Below are 21,968 nucleotides of genomic sequence, written 5' to 3'. Positions count from 1 at the left end.
AGACCCGCCGCCGCTCCGGCTGCTCCGGCGCGTCGTAGTCCTTCTCCTCCGCCTCGTAAGCAAGGAAAGAAGACAGCCGCAGCCGCTCCGTCTGCTCTGCCGGCGTCTAGCAGTACAGCCAGAGGCGGGAGGCAATACAGATTTGGTCCTTCTCTGAAGACTCCAGATAAGTTACCAAGAGGACCGAGGAGGAAACCACGAAGATCGTGCGAGCCGAAGTGACGAACTTCTTTGAAGGGGTGAAAGCAAATAAACATCCACCTCCGGAGGAGAAGGTAGATCCAGTGAAAGCGAAGCGCACTCTGGCTGCCCTGACAAAACCACCAAAGTCTCCGCCGAAAGGCAACTATGAGCGCATTCTTGCAAAGACATTTGCCGAAGCGGAGCGGTCGGGAAGTACTGTCAGTGATCAAAGGTTAAAAGAACGACGAGCTGGGAAAAAAATTGCCCATCTCGGCGAACAAGCGAACCAATCGTGCCCCCCGCTCAAGGTGTCTAGCGACATCGTCGCTAATGATCCGAGGATGGTGCCCGGTTATAGAAATCTTGGAGATTACCTGCCCGACGATGTACATTATGATATCTTGGAGGTGGACGAACACAAATACCATTACGGGAAGCCTCTCGTCAAAGATGAAAGATCTTTAACAACGATGATGCGAAGATTACACGATTGGTACATGAAAACCTGCAGAGAGTCTGGGGGGAGGGATACTTTGATGCTGAGAGTTAAACCGGAGCATGACCTCGTTGGAATTGAACTGTTGAATGTTCCATTTGAGGAGTTCTTCCAGTTTTTCAATCAAAAGGCCCTCGATAAATCAACGATCACTTGCTACTGTCTGTAAGTAGTACTACTTCTGTCATTAAGTCTCTCTATATAGGTCAACTCTTTCATTGCATGTATTTATAATTATCTATATTATGCAGATGGAAGATCGCCGAATTGAAGAAAAGACAAATCGGTGATATTGGGTTCATTAACACAAATCTCATAGATGCAACTCAGGTTAAATATCATGCCGGAAATACCGAGGCCAACTTGCTACGATCGTTGGTAATAAATGAAAACAAAGATATAATACTCTTTCCTTACAACTTCAAGTGAGTGTTACTGTCTTGTGCATATTCGGTTTCCCTTATTAGTCCAGGTTATAGTAATGTAATTGATGACTTATGCATGCGTGTCCAGCTTCCACTATATTCTCCTAGAGATTAAGCTTGAGCAGGGAGTAGTAATCGTCTTAGACTCGAGACGAAAAGATCCCTAGGACTATGCGGACATGACTCAAATGCTCGAGAAGTAAGTTAAATCGATCATTATCCAAACTATCAGCAACTTTGTTCATTTCCTGATATCAAGTAATTGTTTTCTTTGTCTGGCAGGGTTTGGAGAAAATTCACCAAAAAGCTCCGGGACTGCCGAAGAAGCTGCAATTTAAACACCCGAAAGTAAGTACTATAGTAGCATGTTCCGCGCATCTCCTAGTGATTCAAGCGCTAGTTTCATCAATACCATTTAGCATGCTTGCTTATCAGTTTGATTGACCTCTATTTCTTGTAAAGTGGTTGTGGCAGGAACCCAGGAATAATTACTGTGGATACTACGTTTGCGAGTCCATCCGCTACACGACCTGTGAGCGGGGCTACTCTGACGAACAATATGACGTGCGTAAGCAATAATATTCACAATTTTATTTTATTACCATCATTTGTGTTGAGTTTCATTTATTCATATATATATGTATTGACCCCCTTCTTCAAATTAGATCTTTCGGATGCGGGATGAACTCCTAGCACCAGATCGTATGCGAGCAATTCAAGAGAAATTGGCGGCATTCTTCCTTGACCACGTGATCGCTGAAAACGGAGAATACTATGTGGACCCTGTGTTCTTACAATTTAATTAGAAGATTATATTGTAAGAGATAATTATTGTATATATGTAGCCGGTAGTGTCGGATAGATATACGAGAACTTGTTGTTCGACCAATCTCTCGGAGAAGGAGAGGTGGTCGATATCACTTCTCTCTGTATGCATATGTTCATGACGATCTTCTGTTTCCTTCATTTGATTACTAGCTAGCGTGTCTAGTCCTCTCCATATGTATATAGTACGTAGCGTCGACCAAGCACGGAGATAAGAGAGGACACTTCTCTCTATTAATTAGCTAGCTAACACAATATATGAAACACCTAAATTAACCCCCCAAAACCCCCAACCCCCCCTTTCAAAAAAAACAAAAACCCCAGCCACTGAAATGCTGACGCGTGGATGCCTATTGGTCCCGGTTAGTGCCACCGACCGGGACCAAAGGCCCTCCTGCCTTGGCTCGCCGCACCGGCCACGTGGAGGCCCATCTGTCCCGGTTCGTGTAAGAACCGGGACTAAAGGGTTAGGGCATTAGTAACGACCCTTTAGTCCCGGTTCAAAAACCGGGACAAAAGGCCCTTACCAACCGGGACAATAGGCCCTTTTTCTACTAGTGCATCTTAATGATTTGTGCAGCTTGAGCCTAATAACTTATAATATATTTACTTGATAACTTTAAGTAAGTCAGCATGATAACAACCACTTCTATTAGTCGGGTTATTTCATTCTATTTTTTCAGCATGGTAACTTAACAGTTTTTACCTCATAATTCATTTTTTAGCCTAATAAATTATACAGTGTTAGCAGTTTATCTTGATCCACTTTCAACACTTTTTTTTACTTTCAACCTGATAATTTTATGTAACTTGATAACTTATGAAGTGCCAGTATGTTTAACTCACACTGTGTTAGAATGTTTAACTCATTCTATTTTTTAGCATGGTAAATTAAATTGGTTCTACCCTGATAACTCATACAACTTTAGCCACATAACTCACATTGCTTCGGCCTGATAACTTATATTGTGTCAGCATGCTTAACTCTACCCTTGTGTTTTTGTTATGGTGTATCCCATTCTGACAAATAACTATGAGTCGACATCTCTGATCATATCCCTAGGTTTAGCAAGAATTTAACAGTTACCAGATTGATTATGCTATAATTATCACCATGGCACGATGCAGGTTACCCAACATGCTAGGTCATAGCCAGAATACTAGAACAGTGATGTAAGATGTAGTTACGTGGGTGGTTGCGGTAATGTCTAGTATTAGGATCGATAACTATCCCTGAGTAGTCCGAACAGTGACATAATGTCGCTGGTAAAAACATATGAATAGCCTGGGTAATTCTTATAGTATCGAGTGATAATATTCGACTTAAAAAAGTCATTGAAACGGTGCAAAAAACTTCCAGTGCAAAAAACTTACTGTTTTTCGTGCCTGATAAGTTCGATGTGAGCAGGTTGGTAACTTATGTAGCAGAGGCATGGTAACTTTTCACCCAAAAAAATCATCGAAATATACCAACATAAGATCTAATTTTGAAGATCTCGTCGCAATGGATTTATTGATGAAAACGGATTTTGAATAGGACCAATGGTTTGAGCTACCAAACATTTTGAATTTTTTAATTTACATGAAAATATTTGCTGACATCAGTTTTTATGTTTTATATGCATGTATGCAATAATCTAAGTGTGCATGTGGGAGGAGGCTTTCAGATCTCTGTCTAAAGTCGGAATGATCGAAAGTTAGCAGGCTCCTTTAAAAAATGCCCATGCATTTAAAAAAAGTTTGTGATCTTTAAAAAAAATGTTTGTACACTATAGAAAATTATTTGGGTAAGTATTAAAAAAATGTATCGTGGCATTCAAATATGTGATGAAGTTTTTTTTAAAGTTGTTAGTATAATGTAAAAAAATGTTTGTGTAATATAAAATGATGTTTCATACCATTCATAAAAATTGTTCAACACATATTTGAAAATGTTTACCATACGGAAAATGTACAACATGTATTGAAGAAGCCGACATTTGTTTAAAGAAAAGACCAAAGAATTGATAAAAACATATCTCTACTATTTAATCTCTACCACTTAAAAAGAACGTAAGGCTACCATTTCACCTCTCTTTCGTCTAACCTTTCCTTATATATGTTCCACTCTTTCCTTCTCCTCTTTGATTTTTTATTCTTATCTCTGATTTTCACCCATCCATTCTCTCTAAAATAGAATCTATTGTCTCATGCTTTATTAATTTACAAAAAAAGAAACACATTTTGTTTGGTAAATAATTAAATTTTACCAAATAAGTGCTTAACAATAAAATGGCAGGTAAATCATGACGATTGCATACAAAAACTTGCTGAGATTTTAGCGCATCAATATAATAATAGATGACACACAGTCACAAGCTAATCTACTAGAATGCTTATATTCCCGTTGTAACGCACGGGTAATTGTCTAGTAGAAACAAAAAGAAGGAAAACGTAGAACCGAAGAAAAAATTGTTAGCACTATTGCCACGATTTACTTATGAATTAACTTGATCATAAAATTGTTAATATACCCAACATTCGGGACTTGTCGCATCTTTCCTAGTCTCGGCTCGGTAGGAGACACCGACTTGCATCTCTGTTGAATTTTAGGGCTCTCTCACGTGGTCGGCAATGATGAAAGGAAGGTGAGGAAGACGACATAATGAATATGGATATGTGAATTTGAAAATGGTCGTTGTGTTGCAAGGGTGTTGACTTTGGTTGCTTGGGTGGTAGAACCAAGCGGCGCGCTGGATCAGTGCCAGTGAGTGTGCATAGTAAAGGTTTGGAAGCCAGTGTTGCAGCTCCAGAAAAAAAAAAAGCGCCTACGTGTTGTGGGTTGTGCGAGAGCCGGTGGCTAGGCTGGTGATTAGCGTGTGTGCATTGCAAATGTATAGGTTTTTGGCCAGTTTCCCTTATTAATTATGATTAACTCTCTTTATTAGATTTAATGACAAGACAGATCTTCCGCTGATTGCTCAAATTTTTACCTAATAACAACGATTAGATATCAATAGGTGATGAAATTTCACTAGGAAGAAGTCTAACATAGACTAGGTATTAAAGGAGCACCACAACATATAGATAAAGTAAACAACATAGAACATAGATAGAAAACAGTAAGATGCAAAACCACACGTAAAGTTCAATAAATTGTAAGATTTGAAACTGGGTCGGGGATATAATTTTACGAACAAAAGAACCAGCCTTGCAAGATCAATCAGTCTTCAAGCACCGGATATAATCCTTGCCATTTGAAAATACCCAACACACCCCGCTCATCGCCGACGTACCTGCGGATCCTCCCAAACCCCCCCTCGCCCCAGCGTGGTTCCCACGAGTTCTTGAAGCGCCAGTACTTGATGCCATCGGGATCTACCCCATAACCGACAATCATGACAAAATGCAAGCGGTTGGTCTCACCAGCTTTATAATCGATGGTGCCTCCTTTGTACTTCCGAAAATCATCGGAACTCTCCAAAGCGACTACCACGGGTTGTTTCGCGACCGCTATCCCCAGTGCATCCTCGGTCGGGTCGACAAGTCGAAATCCTGATATCCTTGTTGTCAGTGTAGCTGCTATTTTGTTCCGCATGCAACCCGATTTACTCCTGCGAGCCTTGTATGGATACGAGGATTCGCTCAAAAGTCCATTGTCTTGTATATATGTGAAGGCCTTACTTACAGAGCCACCATCACACCCATTACTCTGTGCGTCACAGTCGACGAGCTCTTGAACCGATAGAGAGATTGACTGCAAGGTATTATGGTAATGTACAGCTTCGACCGAGGCTGCAGCAGCCATGGCCCAACAGCTGCCTGCGATCGACATGCACGAGTTAGTTAAGGTTGTTGCAAGACAGCTGAAAATAAACTGTGAAAACACATGCGAGCAGCGGGGAATAAGCTCAAGACACTCGCTCACCACAGCCTTTCTGTAACTTCTGATTCCTGACAACCGGAGAGACAACACCCCAGCTTCAACCCAATCAACCTCTGACGGCGGGAGGTTCATATAGTACCAAAGTCCAACGCCAGCAGTTGACCACCCAGCTATTGCCATAGCATGTGGTTTGAGGTAGCTGCCAAGAAATCCAAAGCTGTGGCCAGCGGTAGCTGCTGCAGCAACATTGCTCCGAGACTGCAATTTGATCACACCAGACAATATTCAATTCCATCAGACGCACGCACACGTCCACGCCGACAGAGAGGGAGATCGGGAGAGCGAACTAAGCGAGAGGCCTACGTACGTGTAGGTGTCGCAGCTTGCTAGCTCCGGCCGGCCTCCACAGCGACCAAGCCGCCGCGGCGTGGCTGCGCGACAGGATCCTCCCCACGGCGCTCAATGCCGGACGAAACATGTCTGCCTGCACTCGGTCTCTCCGTCGCTTGCTCGACCATGGATCAATCAAACGAATAAAGAGGAGGAAGGAGGACCAACGGAATTGGAACTGGAGTAGGAGGAGTTGGAGTACGCACTCTCCTTGACCGGAATCCAAGTCTGACACGACCCGTGCGATCCAAGCTCTATCTTTCCTCCAGGCCGTCCGAGTGGGCGGAGACAGGCCCGGACTTCCCAAAGCTCGCGGAGGTCGCCGTGCCGAGCTCCTTTTTTTTCGTTGACATGGAGGCCGAGCTCCTTGGCGGGCATGGCTTCCAGGGCGGGTGAGCGAGCTCTCCGCTGGCCGGATTTTGAGGCCGATTAATGGTGTTTTCTTTCTCATGGAAAAAAGAAGAAGTGGGCCTTCGCGGAGGTGTACTACGACACGAGCCTGGCCAAGCCCAATTTCAATTGGCTTCAACGTTTCACTCTAGGAGACCAAAAAATTGGAGACTAGTTTTTTTTTGTTTTTTGTTTTGCGGAATGGGGACTAGAAATTCAACAGCAGTGTATCCACTCTCAACATAATGCTCATAAAATAAAATACAGTCTATTGCAGATATAAAAGACAGTACTACGGCAACCAGCGGCAATCCACAGTCGGGTCTTTCACCAACATTAAAGTCGTGATATTGCACAGCCTCTATTCTCTCTGACACGCGCACCGTCTCCGCCCTCGGACATCACGCCTCCGGCCTATAACACGGATGCATGCTGCCTGGAGCCATTGCCTTTTCATCTCCTCTCATCCTGCCGGACTGCGCCGCCGCGCGATTCCACTGCCATCCTTCCTCCACGCCGTATGAGTAGCGAGAGACGGACCCACAATGTCCAAAGCTCACGGTGGCTGAAAGTGGCTTCCATGCGTGCGGCCGCCGGGGTGCATGGTCACCGGGAAGCTCTCATGTACTCGGGGGTGAGTGCACGAATAGAGCTGGCGGCAAATGGCCTCTCACTTCATTGGAAATCCAGACATTTAGCTCCTATTCCGGGCAGTGCGCGATGAGAAGACGTGAAACGCGGACCCCTCCCCCCTCCCCCACGCCTTTTTGACCCGGCGCAATGTGGGTAATGTTGGCACATATTTGAACTATATGTTTACGAGCAATTTAACGCTGAGATAGAAGAATTTTACGCTGGAATTTGAATAGTGAATAACCAGCCTCAACAATTAAATCAATAGCCCAAAATTCATGCATAGTTCTGGACCAGTGCTATCATTGAAAAACATAATTGACAGAGATAAGTAACATAAGAAATAATGATTACATGCTAGTAGTAATTTGTGACATTGACCTGCTAACAGACATACCTGAACCATATGTTTATGCCATTGATATTTCTTTTTATTTCTAATTAAAAAAACACTGAACCACTAGCCACTGGGCGTACCACTTCCACACCCTGTAATTTCAAAACAACTTGTGTTGACAAATTGGATAATATCGCTTCCATTTGGAAAACAGATTTGAATTGGTTTGTGTATTAAATCAGAAAGTTTCAAAATGTTGGGTGCGCATATAATGAAATTAGCGACATCTATAGCATAATGGAGATGAAGTAGCTTATGGGTCGTACTAAGCAGTAAGCAGGGCATTTTTACTTTCTGGCGGACAGCTGAAATACATATGGGCTGCACAAGAAACTGAACCGACATGACTCATCCAAATAAAAAAATATTTACTGGGATAATTAGGTTAAGAATGCCAAAGTAGCGGGTAAAAATAATTTATTCTATGATTTATTGCAGAACGTGTTCAAAAAATAGCTATAGAAATAGTTAGGTAAACGAGATTATAGTTTCGCTGGCAAAACATAGATAAAATGATAAAGTTTCACTTGGAAGATCTCCAACATAGATCAGATAAAGGCAGCATCACAACATAGAAAAAAAACAGTGTAAGCTTTATAACAAATATGTGATATGCAATTGGCAAGACATCCCCGTAAAAGAAATATGTGAGATGCAGCTGCCAAGGGATCCTCGTAAAAAAAAATGGGCAAGGGATACATTTTTGCAATCAACAGATCCAGGTCCAGCCATGCAAGATCAATCAGTCCTCCAGCACCGGATATACCCCTTCTTCCAGGAAAATACCCAACGCTCCTCGCTCATCGTAACATGCCTGCGGATCCTCCCAAAAGCCCCCTCGCCCCAGTCTGCCCCCCACGAGCTCTTGAAGCGCCAGTATTTTACGCCATTGGAATCAATGCCATAACCTACAATCAGGACAGCATGCTTGTCTTTGTCGGTGTTGTCGCTGACAGCTTTATAATCCAAGCTGCCTCCTTTGTAGTACCTTAACATATCATCGGAACACTGCAAGGTGACAACCACAGGCTGCTTAGCTACCGCTTTCTCTAGAGCATCCTCGGTGGGGTCGACAAGTCAAAACCCTGATATCCTTGATGTTGCTGCTATTTTGTTCCGCTTGCAACCTGATATACTCCTCTCAGCCTTGTATGGGTAGTCGGATTCACTCGAGAGCCCATTTCTCTGTATATATGTGAAAGCATCCTGTTCGTTGCCCCCCTCACACCTATCGCTCTCTGTTTCACAGTCGATGAGCTCTTGAACCGATAACAAGATTGACTGGGAGGTGTTCAGGTAATGCATAGCCTGAGGCTGCAGCAGCCATTGCCCAACAGCTTCCTGTGACAAACGCACGAGTTAATTAACTGATTGCGAGTTGTAATGTAAAAGGATCCATGCACTGAACTGCCGACTTTATAATGTATTTACCCTATATTATAGTTGTTAACAGAATAATAGTATGCCCAAGACACTCACCACAATGACGTTGATATCTCACAACCGGAGAGACCACACCAGCTTCAACCCAATCAACTTCAGCGACCCATTCATCCGAAGAGACGACACAAGCTTCAACCCAGTCAATCTGTGACTGGGAAACTCCAGCACCAGCTGTAGACAGTTGAGCTATTGCCATAGCATGTGTTTTGGGTTCGAGCCTCGAGGTACCTGCGAAAAAGGCCAAAGCGGTGGCCAGCAGTAGCTGCTGCAGCATCCCCAACCTTTTTCGCCTGCTGAGACTGCAATTGGTTTGATGAACAAAAAAGACATTCTCAATTGGGTGTGTCTAGGTCTCAGTCGACTGAGACTTAACCAAGTCTCACTCAAGTGATATAGTATATAAGAAGAAAAAGAAAAAACTAAAAAAAAATTTTTGTACGAATCTTAATGCAAGATCAATAGAATATAACATCGACTGAGACATAACGAAGTCTAAGTCGACTGAGACGTAGCAAAACTGTTAAGATAAACGCGTCATAGCTTCGGCCCCTCGTCCAAGCTGATGGCTCGATCGGTTGCTACAGCTTAGGCTGTACGCATTACTTTCCCGTGGAGTCGTTTAAATCTGCCTTCGATGATTTATCTCTTGTGCTTCTGGAGTCTATAGTCGGTACAAACATTCTGACCGACCGACAGGGCCTCGCCGGCTGGCCGGTTATCTATACGTATTGGTATACATATACACGGCACACTTGCCGGCCAGGCCGCGTAATCTGGTATGTTCACATACGCTGACGATCGAGCAAATACATGTATTTCGCTATGTACGATCGGGTCAGCATGCTCGTTGGTCGTACCCAGGTTGAACGCACGTACGCGCTGCTATGTAGCTGCATGCAGTTCTCATGTACCAGCACACTGGTATCTCTCCTTCATACATGCTTACGTGTTCATACAGTGCATGGGCCATGCACGTCCATGCGGTAGTAACTAGTATTTGCGCACTCATTAATGGCATGCACGTAAGATACCACATAAGCACACATGAGGAGGTTGTGCACTTAGGGAATTCATTCATTTCTACGAATAAATTTTCTTATTAAATCATGTGCAAAAGTACAACAAACACATTTGTTATTTTCCATGCATTTACTGATTTTTTTTGAGCTATAAGACCCTGAAATTCAAAAGCATTTCAAATGAACTCTGAAAAGGTTAAAATTTGGCATTGGTATCATCATTTCACCCACATAGCATGTGCTAAAAAGTTGAGAGGATTACGGCAAAAACTAGATCCACCTCGTGTACAAAACGGACAATCTCTTTTGAAGTATCAGGGTTTCAGACGAAAACTCATCTGTACAAAAGGTTTTCATTTTTTAAACTTATTTGAACTCCAGACTTTTTGTGTGTTCAAAATGCTCCATTCAAAGCCACATCATCAATTTTCAACCCTTTCTGACTTCATTATTTTTCATGCATTTACTGATTTTTTTGAGCTATAAGCCCCTGAAATTCAAAAGCATTTCAAATGAACTCCGAAAATGTTGAAATTTGGCATGGTATCATCATTTCACCCACATAGCATGTGCTAAAAAGTTGAGAGGATTATGGCAAAAACTAGATGCACCTCGTGTACAAAACGTACAATCTCTTTCGAAGTATCAGGGTTTCACATGAAAACTCATCTGTTACAAAGGGATTTCTTTTTTTTGAACTTATTTGAACTCCAGACTTTTTGTGTGTTCAAAAAATGCATCATTCAAAGCCACATCATCAATTTTCAACCCTTACATCCATTGCCGGTTCATCTGTGTGCATTATATATAATTATGTGTGTCAAAAACCATTACAGGTTCACATGGATAGATAAGTGACCAAATTAATAGTAGTTCATCATCACATTAAAACCAAAGTACATACATAGTTCAAATTGAACAACATATAGCTCTCCAGAGCATCTAGTTAAAACCATACATTGAAACTATGTAAAACCTTTCAATGCAACAACAAATGCGATCATAATCACAACCAAGGTAACAATTGATCCAACGGCATAATGATACCAAGCATTGGTATGAATGGCATATTTTCTAATCTTTCTAATCTTCAACCGCATTGCATCCATCTTGATCATGTGATCATCGACGACATCCGCAACATGCAACTCCAACATCGTATTCTCCTCCACAATTTTTTTTATTTTTTGCTTCAAGTAATTGTTTTCTTCTTCAACTAAATTTAACCTCTCGACAATAAGGTCGGTTGGAATTTCTGGTTCAACTACCTCCTACATAAATAAAATCTATGTCACATTGGTCGGCATAATTGTCATAAACAATAAATGAACCAAATAGTTATAAAAAGATAATATATACCACATCCGAATCATAGACAGGGCGAGGGCCGACGGGGGCGGATACCAAAACCATCGCACTATATAATAACAAACAATAATAAAAATAAGAAAATTAGACAAGTATCTATCTAAGGTAAGAATATTTTTTCTCTCAGAAAGAAGATAAGAACAAGAGGCTCACCACGGTGGTGCCGGCGACTAGATCGGCGCAGGCGATCGACGGCGGTGAAGACGGGGACGGGACGTGACGGACCGCTAAACCTATGCAAATCTCGGGGAAAATGGAGCTTGGAGGTCGAACTTCGAGAGGAGAAAGCTTAACTAGTGTGGCTCGGGCATTTCATCGAACACCTCATGTGACGCCCCCGATTCAATCGTATACTAATCATACACGCAAACGTGTGCGATCAAGATCAGGGACTCACGGGAAGATATCACAACACAACTCTAAAAATAAAATAAGTCATACAAGCATCATAATACAAGCCAGGGGCCTCGAGGGCTCGAATACAAGTGCTCGATCATAGACGAGTCAACGGAAGCTACAATATCTGAGTATAGACATAAGTTAAACAAGTTTGCCTTAAGAAGGCTATCACAAACTGGGATACAGATCGAAAGAGGCGCAGGCCTCCTGCCTGGGATCCTCCTAAACTACTCCTGGTCGTCGGCGGCGGCCTGCACATAGTAGTAGGCACCCTCGGTGTAGTAGGGGTCGTCGTCGACAGTGGCGTCTAGCTCCGAGGCTCACCAGCATCTGGTTGCGACAACCAGGTAGAATGGAAAGGGGGAAAAGAGGAAGAAAAGCAACCGTGAGTACTCATCCAAAGTACTCGCAAGCAAGGATCTACACTACATATGCATGGGTATATGTGTAAAGGGGCAATATCGATGGACTGAACTGCAGAATGCCAGAATAAGAGGGGGATAGCTAGTCCCGTCGAAGACTACGCTTCTGGCAGCCTCCATCTTGCAGCATGTAGAAGAGAGTAGATGGTAAGTTCACCAAGTAGCATCGCATAGCATAATCCTACCCGACGATCCTCTCCTTGTTGCCCTGTTAGACAGTGATCACCGGGTTATATCTGGCACTTGGAAGGGTGTGTTTTATTAAGTATCCAGTTCTAGTTCATAAGGTCAAGGTACAACTCCGGGTCGTCCTGTTACCGAAGATCACGGCTATTAGAATAGATAAACTTCCCTGCAGGGGTGCACCACATAACCCAACACCCTCGATCCCATTTGGCCGGACACACTTTCCTAGGTCATGCCCGGCCTCGGAAGATCAACACGTCGCAGCCCCACCTAGGCACAACAGAGAGGTCAGCACGCCGGTCTAAATCCTATGCACGCAGGGGTCTGGGCCCATCGCCCATTGCACACCTGCACGTTGCAAACGCGGCCGGAAGCAGACCTAGCCCCCTTAATACAAGCGCGAGCTTACGGTCCAATGCGCCGCGCGCTGCTCACTGGCTGACGTCAAGAAGGCTTCGGCTGATAGCACGACGTCGAGTGCCCATAACTGTTCCCGCATAGTTGGTTAATGCGAATAGTCCAGTGGCCAGACTCAGATCAAATACCAAGAACTCGTTAAGCGTGTTATTTTAAAGTAACCGTGAACGCCGACCAGGGCCAGGCCCACCTCTCTGCTAGGTGGTCTCACCCTGCCCTGTCGCTCTGCCACAAAGTAACAGTCGGGGGCCGTCGAGAACCCAGGCCCACCTCTACCGGGATGGAGCCACCTGCCCCTTCAGCCCCCACATCGGAATCACATGCGGGTACCCAACGAGTCGACCCGACTTTAGTCACCACCTGTATAGTATGTATGTATATATGTATATACCCGTGATCACCTCCCGAGTGATCACGGCCCGATAGTATAGCATGGCAGACGGACAAGAATGTAGGCCCACTGATGGAACACTAGCATCCTATACTAAACATTAGGATAGCAGGTAAAAGTATCAACAATTGTAGCAACAATGACAGGCTATGCAGCAGAATAGGATTAACCGAAAGCAGTAACATGCTACACTACTCTAATGCAAGCAGTAGAGGGAAGAATAGGCGATATCTGGTGATCAAGGGGGGGCTTGCCTGGTTGCTCTAGCAAGGAGGGGTCGTCAATGACGTAGTCGGTCGGGGCACCAGCAGCAGCGTCAGTCTCGTAGTCTACCGGAGAGAAGAGGGGGAAGAAACAATGAATACAATGCAAACAGATGCATATCGATGCGTGAAAAGACAAGTAACGTGCTAGGCGTGCCCTAATGCGGTAGGAGGTGATACCGGCGAAGGGGGGGGGAACATCCGGGAAAGTATCCCCGGTGTTTTGCGTTTTCGGACAGATGAACCGGAGGGGAAAGTTGCGTGTTTGCTATGCTAGGGATGTGTGGCGGACGAACGGGCTGCGTATCCGGATTCGTCTCGTCGTTCTGAACAACTTTCATGTACAAAGTTTTTCCATCCGAGCTACTGTTTGTTTTATATTAATTTTAAAAGGATTTCATCATTTTCTTGAATTAACAGAATTAATTTAATCCTAAAATGCATTTATGACGTCAGCATGACATCAGGGTGATGTCAATTGACTTGGTCACACTGACGCGTGGGTCCGTTCTATCATAGACTGTTAACTAATTAACAGTTACTTAGTTTAATTAGCAGGTTAAGTAAATTTAACTAGTTAACTAAACATGATTAAATTAAGTTAATTAATTAATATTAATTAATTAATCAATTAATATTTGTATTTGTTTATTTTTAATTCTCTTTTTATAATGTTCAAGGGGCATGGGGCCCCCATGTCATAGGCACAGGGGGCCTTAGCGGGTTAGTGGGCAGGAGGGCGACGGGCGCCTGGGTGGGCGCTTGCCCGCAGGAGGTGCGGCGGGGCGAGGCCACTGGGCAACGGCCAGCGTGCGCGGATGGGCGCCAGCGAGGCAACGACGGGGCAGGGCCGTAGCGAAGCGGGCGGTCACTGGAGGAGGACGTCAGGGCCGTGGAGGATGCGGCCGGACCACCGCGGGTTGATTCGGCGAGCAGTGGCACTGCTGGGCGGCGGAGGTGGCTGCGGCAACGCTGCGCGGTTGCGGGTGCGCGCGTGTGAGCAAGACCGGGGCGACGAGGTAGCTGCGGCGTCGGCGAGGAAGGGCCACGCGCGCAGGGCAAGCGATGGCTGCGGCGATGGCGATGTGAGCGTGAGGCGCGCAAGGGGAGGGGCGAGCGGCAGGCTGCGGGCGTGGGCACGACAGTAGTAGAGGGAGCAGGGTGGCGCGCGGCGAAGGGAGGCCACGGTCGGGGTAGTCGACGAGGCGGAGCGCGGGCGAGGAGTGGTGCGGGCCGGGATGTTGCAGGCGCCGAGGCGGTGCGCGGGTGCGCGGTGGACGACCATCGGGCGTGCGGCGTCGCGGGTGACCGCGGGCGCGGAAGCCGGACGGCGCCGGTGGGCGCGGGCAGCCCGGTGGCCAGGGGCGCGTGGGGCGATGGCCGGTGTGTTGGCCGCGGTGAGCGCGTCGTGGGGGGAGAGGAGAGGAAGCGAGGCTCACGGCGGGTCGTAGGGCACGGGGCAACGGGGGGCGAGGAGGAGTGCGGAGACAACGCGGCGAAGAGGAAGTAGGCCGGCGAGGGTGGGGCGGCGCTGGAGACGACGAGCGGCGTCGGGGCGCCGGGGTCAGGTCCAGCAAGCACTGGGTGCTCCCGATCCAGATCCAGGGGGATCGAAGGGAGTGGGGGAGAATGGGAGAAGGTGGGCTAGGGTTATAGGGGAGTGGTGGTTTAGGTAGGAGGGGAGGTGGGCCGGCCTGGTGGGAGGCCAGCTGGGCCGGTTGGCCCACAGGGGGGATCCCTCTTTTCTTTTGTTTTGTTTTCATTTATTTTTCTGTTTCTTTTAATTATTAATTTATTTTAGTTTTTGTAAAATATAATTTCAACACCTAGATTAGTATTTAGAATTACAACACTGCCACATTAATTTGGACAGCTAAATAAAATAGTTTAAAATTTTATTAATTTGAAAAAGGTATTTAATTAAATGTTTTGCTGTTGTTTTAATTACCTTAGTGCACTTAACACTTTACAAAAATGTGGTTTCTACACCAATATTATTTATGATTTATTTGCTACAACTTGAACATTCTAGTTTTAAAGTTTGAAAACTTTTGATGTTTGCTTTTAATTCAATTTTGAATTTGAATCGGTTTTGAACTAACGCGAGATTAGCAACAGTAACGGAGGTGACGTGGCATCATCAACAGAGGTTCACTGTAGCTTAATTATCCGGGCGTCACAAATCTCCTCCACTACAAGAAATCTCGTCCCGAGATTTAAGAGGTAGAGTAAGGGGAAAGATGTGGTTACGAAATTCTATCGAGTCTTCTCGGTCTTGGTTGCTCTTCTCGAAGAGGTCGATCCATTACGTTGATGTCTTCATTTTTCTGCTTTCGGTCATCATGATGAAGTCATCATCCTTTCTTCAGGAACTCCAACGTACTTATGAAAGGGATAACAGGTAACTTCGTAAGAACGAACCTCTACAAGGTTGCTTATATGGAAGATAAACTCAGGGATGGTGGCAGAAAGTAACTCTCGAGTTGAAACTTAAGAAAATATCGAGAACAAAGTAAGAAGGTACCATGAGAAGTTTCAAACGGATAGGCGATCGTTCGATGCCTAGCCAGAAGTTGAAAGGGGGTCCAGAGCAACAAGTTTGAGTATTGCATCTGTTACCAGAATAGATCACTAGGATGGTGGCCCGTGAATGACATATGAGGCCACGCACGAGGGATAACTTTGGAAACCGGGGGTATACAGGAGGGTCAGGTTTCGATCCTATGGAGTTGTGGGTTATGGGCCCACCATGTGGATTGAAGGTAGAAAGGGCGATGACATCTTGCACGATCATGTAAGCAAGTCAAGTCAGAGGATAGCCGGTCAGTTATGCCGGCAACAATATCGGTACCAAGGGCGAGGGACGAAGAGATCCATTTTCCTGCTCGTTGAAACAAGGCGGACCAATAGGCAAAGTTCTCGTCCATCGGTGGTTACCGAAATGCCATCAACAAATGCAACATGGTCTTACTGACACGGTTGTACACCAAGGTGTTTACATAAGTAGGAGAAAATTACTGCTTAGATCATATAGATCACCAGAAAGGTTAAACAAATCAATGAAAAGGAAAAGGTGACCATCAGATTAAACAGATCAATGGAAAGGTAAATGTGTTTAAACAGATGTTTCAGGGATATATCCTTCCCAAGGACAAGCAGAGCATGATATCCATGACAGGATAGAAAGTAGATAACCGTTTAGGTAAGGGAAGAGGAATTTCATGACATAACCCAAACAACGGTATTTGGATAATGGACAAAGAAAATTTAGCATTGTTCTTCAAATGCTCTTATTGAAAATCGGAGTACCACAGACATGCTTCGAGGTAGCATTAGCATGGTCTTCAAGCAAAGGTCAGACTTTCGATACAAAGGATCCATCGGAAACAACTTATAGAATAAGTCTTACAATTTCCTCATGGAAGAATGGATAACCTTGCTGAAAAGGAATCTATAACAATAGGGCCTCCGGCCAGGTGTGCTAGGCACGACATCACCTTACCGGGTCACATAAAGACCAGTGTTATATCTCTTGGAAATATGTTCCAACCATCATATCAGACCGAGATTCAGTTCTGATTGGTGGTAGGATACCTAGGAAGAAAAGGTGCAACACAATTCACGAGATGACAATGTAAGATTCTCGGGAAATGAACTATGGAGCGGGCTCCGAAACAAGAGTTCATCATTAAATCAAGAAGGGGTGAGGAGGTGGCTGATTGACTCAGCGACAATTCATTGAGATTTTCAAAAGATGGATTTCCACACTTATGTGAACAAGGAGATAACATTTGTTAGATCAAATGATATAATGAGGTATGCTCGAGGAGAACATACACAGTTAAACATTGGTTGAAAAGTGCACCCGAAATATGGGTTTAGGTAGCATGATGAATGTTAGAATGGTGATCGATAACCAATGGTCTAAAAATGAAATGAAGACCCTTAACTTCGAAGCAATAGGGTTGCTAGAAGTTTTGGATTCCCACATCATAGTTCAATTGTTGGTTTTCCAGTTAGAAACAACACGGGGACCAAGGAATCAACGGAGATGGCAAGAAGTATCACTTGTATCAAGAATTCTTTAAGAAGTGGTGAAATTCTCACGACATCCTTGGCATAAACGATGGTAATACTCCAAGGTAAAGAAGAACAAATGCTGGATAGCAAGGAAGTAAAGGTATAACACAAAACACGGACAAGTTTGTGTTGAACAGAAGGCAATAAAGTGGTCGATGATAATACAAATCATCGAGGGCAAGGATGGTATTTCTCATCATGAATTCGATTGGTATCCTAGAAGAGCTCAGAATGTTGATGATGATCATGACACAATTGTCGGAAGATTTCATGAAGATGTAATCGATCGGCGATGACATCAAGTCAAAGGAATGATGAAGCGAAAAGTTATTGGAACCACAGGTACGTCACAAACTCGGAATCCAGCTTGTTGTTCAAGACAAAATGATATGACAAGGAAGATCGACATAAGCTTAGCTCATCACCGAAAGTTATGCTCCAGGAATAAGGACCAGGTAGCACAGTTAAAATCAGCACAATATATTGGGAAACGTAGCAGAAATTCAAAATTTTCTACGCATCACCAAGATCAATCTATGGAGTAATCTAGCAACGAGGGGAAGGGGAGTGCATCTACATACCCTTGTAGACCGCGAGCGGAAGTGTGACACCCAAAATTTCATTTGGATTTTTCAAAATTTTTACTTGACTTGAGGGAGGTGAATTAAAATTTTTCTTCAAAAGAACCCTTCCTTTCAAAATATTTTTTTTATGGCAAGAGTTTTATTTGGATTCACCCAAGACTTGTTTTTGGTCTTGGAGGCTCTTGCTTTTTATTTTGGACTCAAGCCAAAATACTTTTCACTTGGGAAAAATGCCTTTTGGAAATTCCTTTGAAAATGCCCTATGGCTTTTGAAATGATTCCTTGCCCCTTTCAACATTCTCTCTTACCATGGCCATAGTGCAAATCCACTCTCCTAAACCTTCCCTCATCTTTGGATCATGATTTGTATCAAATCCAGCAAGTTGAACCTCCCCATATGACTATTTTCCATTTAAATCTTATCAAAACAATTTCTGTCTTCTATTCTAGCCCTTGGAGATTTACAAAGGAGCTACCATTTCTGTTTTGATTTTTGCCCCCAAACCTTTTCCCCATCCTAGTCCTTTGAACCCTCAACCAAGATCCATGAAGATCCACTGGTCTTCAGTTCAAATTTTTCAAACTATACTTGCTGCAAGTTTGGACCAGATTTGCCAAATTTGATGAAATTCATTGAAACCCTTCTCCAAAAATTCTGAGAAAAATCAGGCAACCTCTGGGTGCATTGATAGGTCACCTCACCAAGTCCCAGCCCCAGGAAAATTTTTCTTCATGCCAAATCATTCTGTCGAACACCTTCAGAGCACTGTCAATATCATGTTCAGTCAAATTCAGTTAACAGTGTCTGAACCATTGTCGTTTCTGCAGTGTCCGATGCCAATCTCACCAGTGCCCCGGCGTCGCCGTGTTCCTGTCCCCTCCCCCTTGTCCTCTGCAGCGCACGAGCGCCTGGATGCTTGCGGGCGTCGGCGGCGAGCAGGAGGAGGTGCGCCGCCCCGTGACCGACGCCAGCGGCGGCTTTGCGGCCGCCAGGGGGCAGCACAGCGTAGACGGCGCTGGCCAGCACCGCCCAAGCCACCGGAGGCCGCCGCCTGGTCTTCCACTCCCCCATGCGCGCTGCCACCCTCGTCGTGAACCGCTAAGCGCGGAGCGCGCCCTCTGCCGCCGCCGTGCCAGTACGGTGACCTTGACGAAGACCGACGCCATTACGCCAAGACCGACCGAGTTTAGCAGTGGAACGGGACCAGTAACTCCCACTGATGCTGCCTGGCCACCTAAACCCCCTGCCAATCCACTGCATCGCCGTAATTGCTCGCCGGAGCAACCCCGTTCACGGCCACCCCCTCGAGCCGCCTATAAATAGAGGCCCCGAGCTCCAGCTTGTATCCACACCACCTCTACACTCCACCAAGACCCTGCCTAGCCACTGGAAGAGCCCCGAGGAAGTCTCCTTCCTCGACTCCGGCCGCCGCGACCCGCCACGGGATCCAGCTCGATTCGCTCCCGTGCGTGCACCTCTGCCTCCCATCTCTTGCCAGTAGCTCTCTAGTGCATCCCTCCTTCTAACCCGCGCTTCAATTCGAAGTTTGCAGCACCCCACCGGAGTTCCCCACCATCGCCCGAGCCGCCGTTCGCCGGAGAAAGTGTCGCCGTCGACGTGGTGCTCCCCGACGCCCAAGTCCACCACCCACCAACGCGGAAGGACACGCTGATACTCTTGGTACACTCCGATCTCCCTGACTCGCCGTGGTTCAACGCCGGCGACCTCCGCAGCCTTCCGGCGCCGGCGAGGTCTTTCAAACCTGACATGTGGACCCCCCACGTCAGCCTCTCTTTCTTTCCCCGCGAACCGTTTTCTGTTGGCGCCTTCGGGCAGAGTACGTTTTCTCTGTGGGCTTGCGCATTTCTATTCGAACCGTTTTCTGTTTTCTCAGTTAAGCCCCCGGAACTTTTCTGTTTCATTACAGATGAGTCCCTGGACAGAAACTCTTATAACTTTTTATTAAAAGATGATTTTTGAGTGATTCTTTTTTTGTCAGTCTTGTATTTTTGTCTAGTTTTTTATAGTATTTATTTGAAAGTTTTTTGGAGAAGTTTTTATGCACGTGTTGGTTTTCACGTTAGCGCCCGTTTTCGTTATGCCGTAGGTTCCGGAAGAGGTGACGGAGCCGCGAACTTCGCCGAGCTAGACTCCGACTTCTCCGAACCAGGCAAGCATGTTTGAACCTTTGATATGATAGGTGTTTTGCATGTTTGCGTGAGAGTTTGTGCGTGGCATATGAGTATCAGTGAGTACCTCGTTGCTTGTGAGGCAACTACCCGCATGTTCCAAAGTTGCGATGATCTCTGGTGAGAGATGGCCTAATCATGTGGTGACATGAAGGGCAGCAAGGTGGTACTGTTGTAGCATACCAGCCTTGCGTCATCCGACAAATTCCGACGTTAACGTGGACGGAGTCACGTTATCGTTCTTCCCCCTTCCGTGCTACCACTGGTTTTCTGCCAGAATGCGGTTTAGTAAGTTGGTAACCTCTTTCCGTGTACACACCAAACAGAGGGGCCAGGATGATGGTTCCATGGCCCTGGATTAAAGCCAGTCATCCGGTCAGGGGGCATGGGTGTTTCCGGTTGGGACCGAGAGGGGGGCACCCCTTAGAGCGCGCGTATAGAAATTTGATCCCATGCTACGCGAGGTTGTAGCCTCCCCGTCTCAAGGTTTTTCTTGAACGTTGCCGAGGGTGATTCCTGGCTTCGGAAATGTTGAATGGGTGTGTACTGGTTAGATGTGTTTCTTCCAAAACACCGTAAACGGAACTAGTCCCCGTGACTACCGAAATCCGTTGGCTGTGGTTAAAGTACAAACTCTGCAGAGTCAAATCCTTCCAAGTCATCGTATCCATGATCAAGTAGAGTGATCGGTATATCCATATCTATCCTCGTGGAAATTTATCCCCGGTGAACAAGCTCTAGTGGTAAACCCAGTTTAATTGTTATTCCTGTGGATGGACTAACCCTGTTATTTATCTCATGACGAATTATCCTCTTGACATGATTTAAATTCATGAGCTACTAAGTTATGTATTATAAGCCCTTTATGTGATGTCGCTTAGACGTCCGACTGTGGCATGTTTGTCTCTTATTTTCAATATAAGCCCTTTATGTGATGTCGCTTAGACGTCCGACTGTGGCATGTTTGTCTCTTATTTTCAATATAAGCCCTTTATGTGATGTCGCTTAGACGTCTGACTGTGGCATGTTTGTCTCTTATTTTCAATATAAGCCCTTTATGTGATGTCGCTTAGACGTCCGACTGTGGCATGTTTGTCTCTTATTTTCAATATAAGCCCTTTATGCGATGTCGCTCAGACGTCCGAGTGTGGCACGCACTGTCTTTTATTTCTGTTATAAGCCCTTTACGTGGTGTCGCCCTGACGCCCGACTGCGGCATTATTATTCTTGCAGTTTCCTCTCGAGGAGTCATTCAGACCCTCGTTTGGCACCCAGTATTTATTTTGGGATTTCGGGAGGACTACCGCCCGACTTCTCTGTTATTTTCTCCTGCATTATTTTCTCTATGTCTGAACGCACTTGTTAATCTGTTCATATGCTTCATGTTTACATTTGTTATATCTTATGTCCGAACTGTCTTGCGAGTACTTTCATAGTACTCACCTGGCTTGTTGATTTGGCCAGATGTTGACGAAGGCGATCTCTTGGATGAAGAGTCTGATAGTGCGTCCGACGCCTAGAGGAGTCCCAGTCAGTCCTGTGCGATCCCGGATATTGGTCACTTGTATTATATACGCTTCCGCCACCCGCAATAAGTCTCCT

At 45.3% G+C, this 21,968-nt stretch overlaps 1 protein-coding gene across 1 annotated transcript; it reads right to left on the bottom strand.

Annotated features, from left to right (window-relative positions):
• Window positions 1–5,131: 5,131 nt before the first annotated feature.
• On the bottom strand, window positions 5,132–9,321 carry LOC109785585 (uncharacterized). Its single transcript, XM_073509673.1, has 6 exons — window positions 9,106–9,321; window positions 8,689–8,945; window positions 8,391–8,592; window positions 5,837–6,052; window positions 5,597–5,730; window positions 5,132–5,522 (listed from the first exon to the last, which is right to left on the bottom strand). Exons 1-6 carry the CDS (start codon window positions 9,319–9,321, stop codon window positions 5,132–5,134), a joined length of 1,416 nt encoding a protein of 471 aa, XP_073365774.1.
• Between the last annotated feature and the right edge of the window lie 12,647 nt (window positions 9,322–21,968).

This window comes from Aegilops tauschii, chromosome 2 (genome assembly GCF_002575655.3).
Source record: "Aegilops tauschii subsp. strangulata cultivar AL8/78 chromosome 2, Aet v6.0, whole genome shotgun sequence".
Lineage (NCBI taxonomy): Eukaryota > Viridiplantae > Streptophyta > Magnoliopsida > Poales > Poaceae > Aegilops > Aegilops tauschii.
The sequence above is the reverse complement of the archived record's forward strand: the minus strand, read 5'-3'. Positions and strand labels throughout refer to the sequence as shown.

Excerpts from the sequence above, each read along its gene's own strand:
- LOC109785585 (XM_073509673.1), bottom strand. The coding sequence starts at position 9,321 with ATGCTGCAGCAGCTACTGCTGGCCACCGCTTTGGCCTTTTTCGCAGGT. Across the intron at positions 8,593-8,688 it reads GCAACATCAAGGATATCAGG|GTACTACAAAGGAGGCAGCT; the intron begins GTTTTGACTTGT and ends TGATATGTTAAG. Across the intron at positions 5,523-5,596 it reads ATGGGTGTGATGGTGGCTCT|GAGTAAATCGGGTTGCATGC; the intron begins GTAAGTAAGGCC and ends CAAGGCTCGCAG.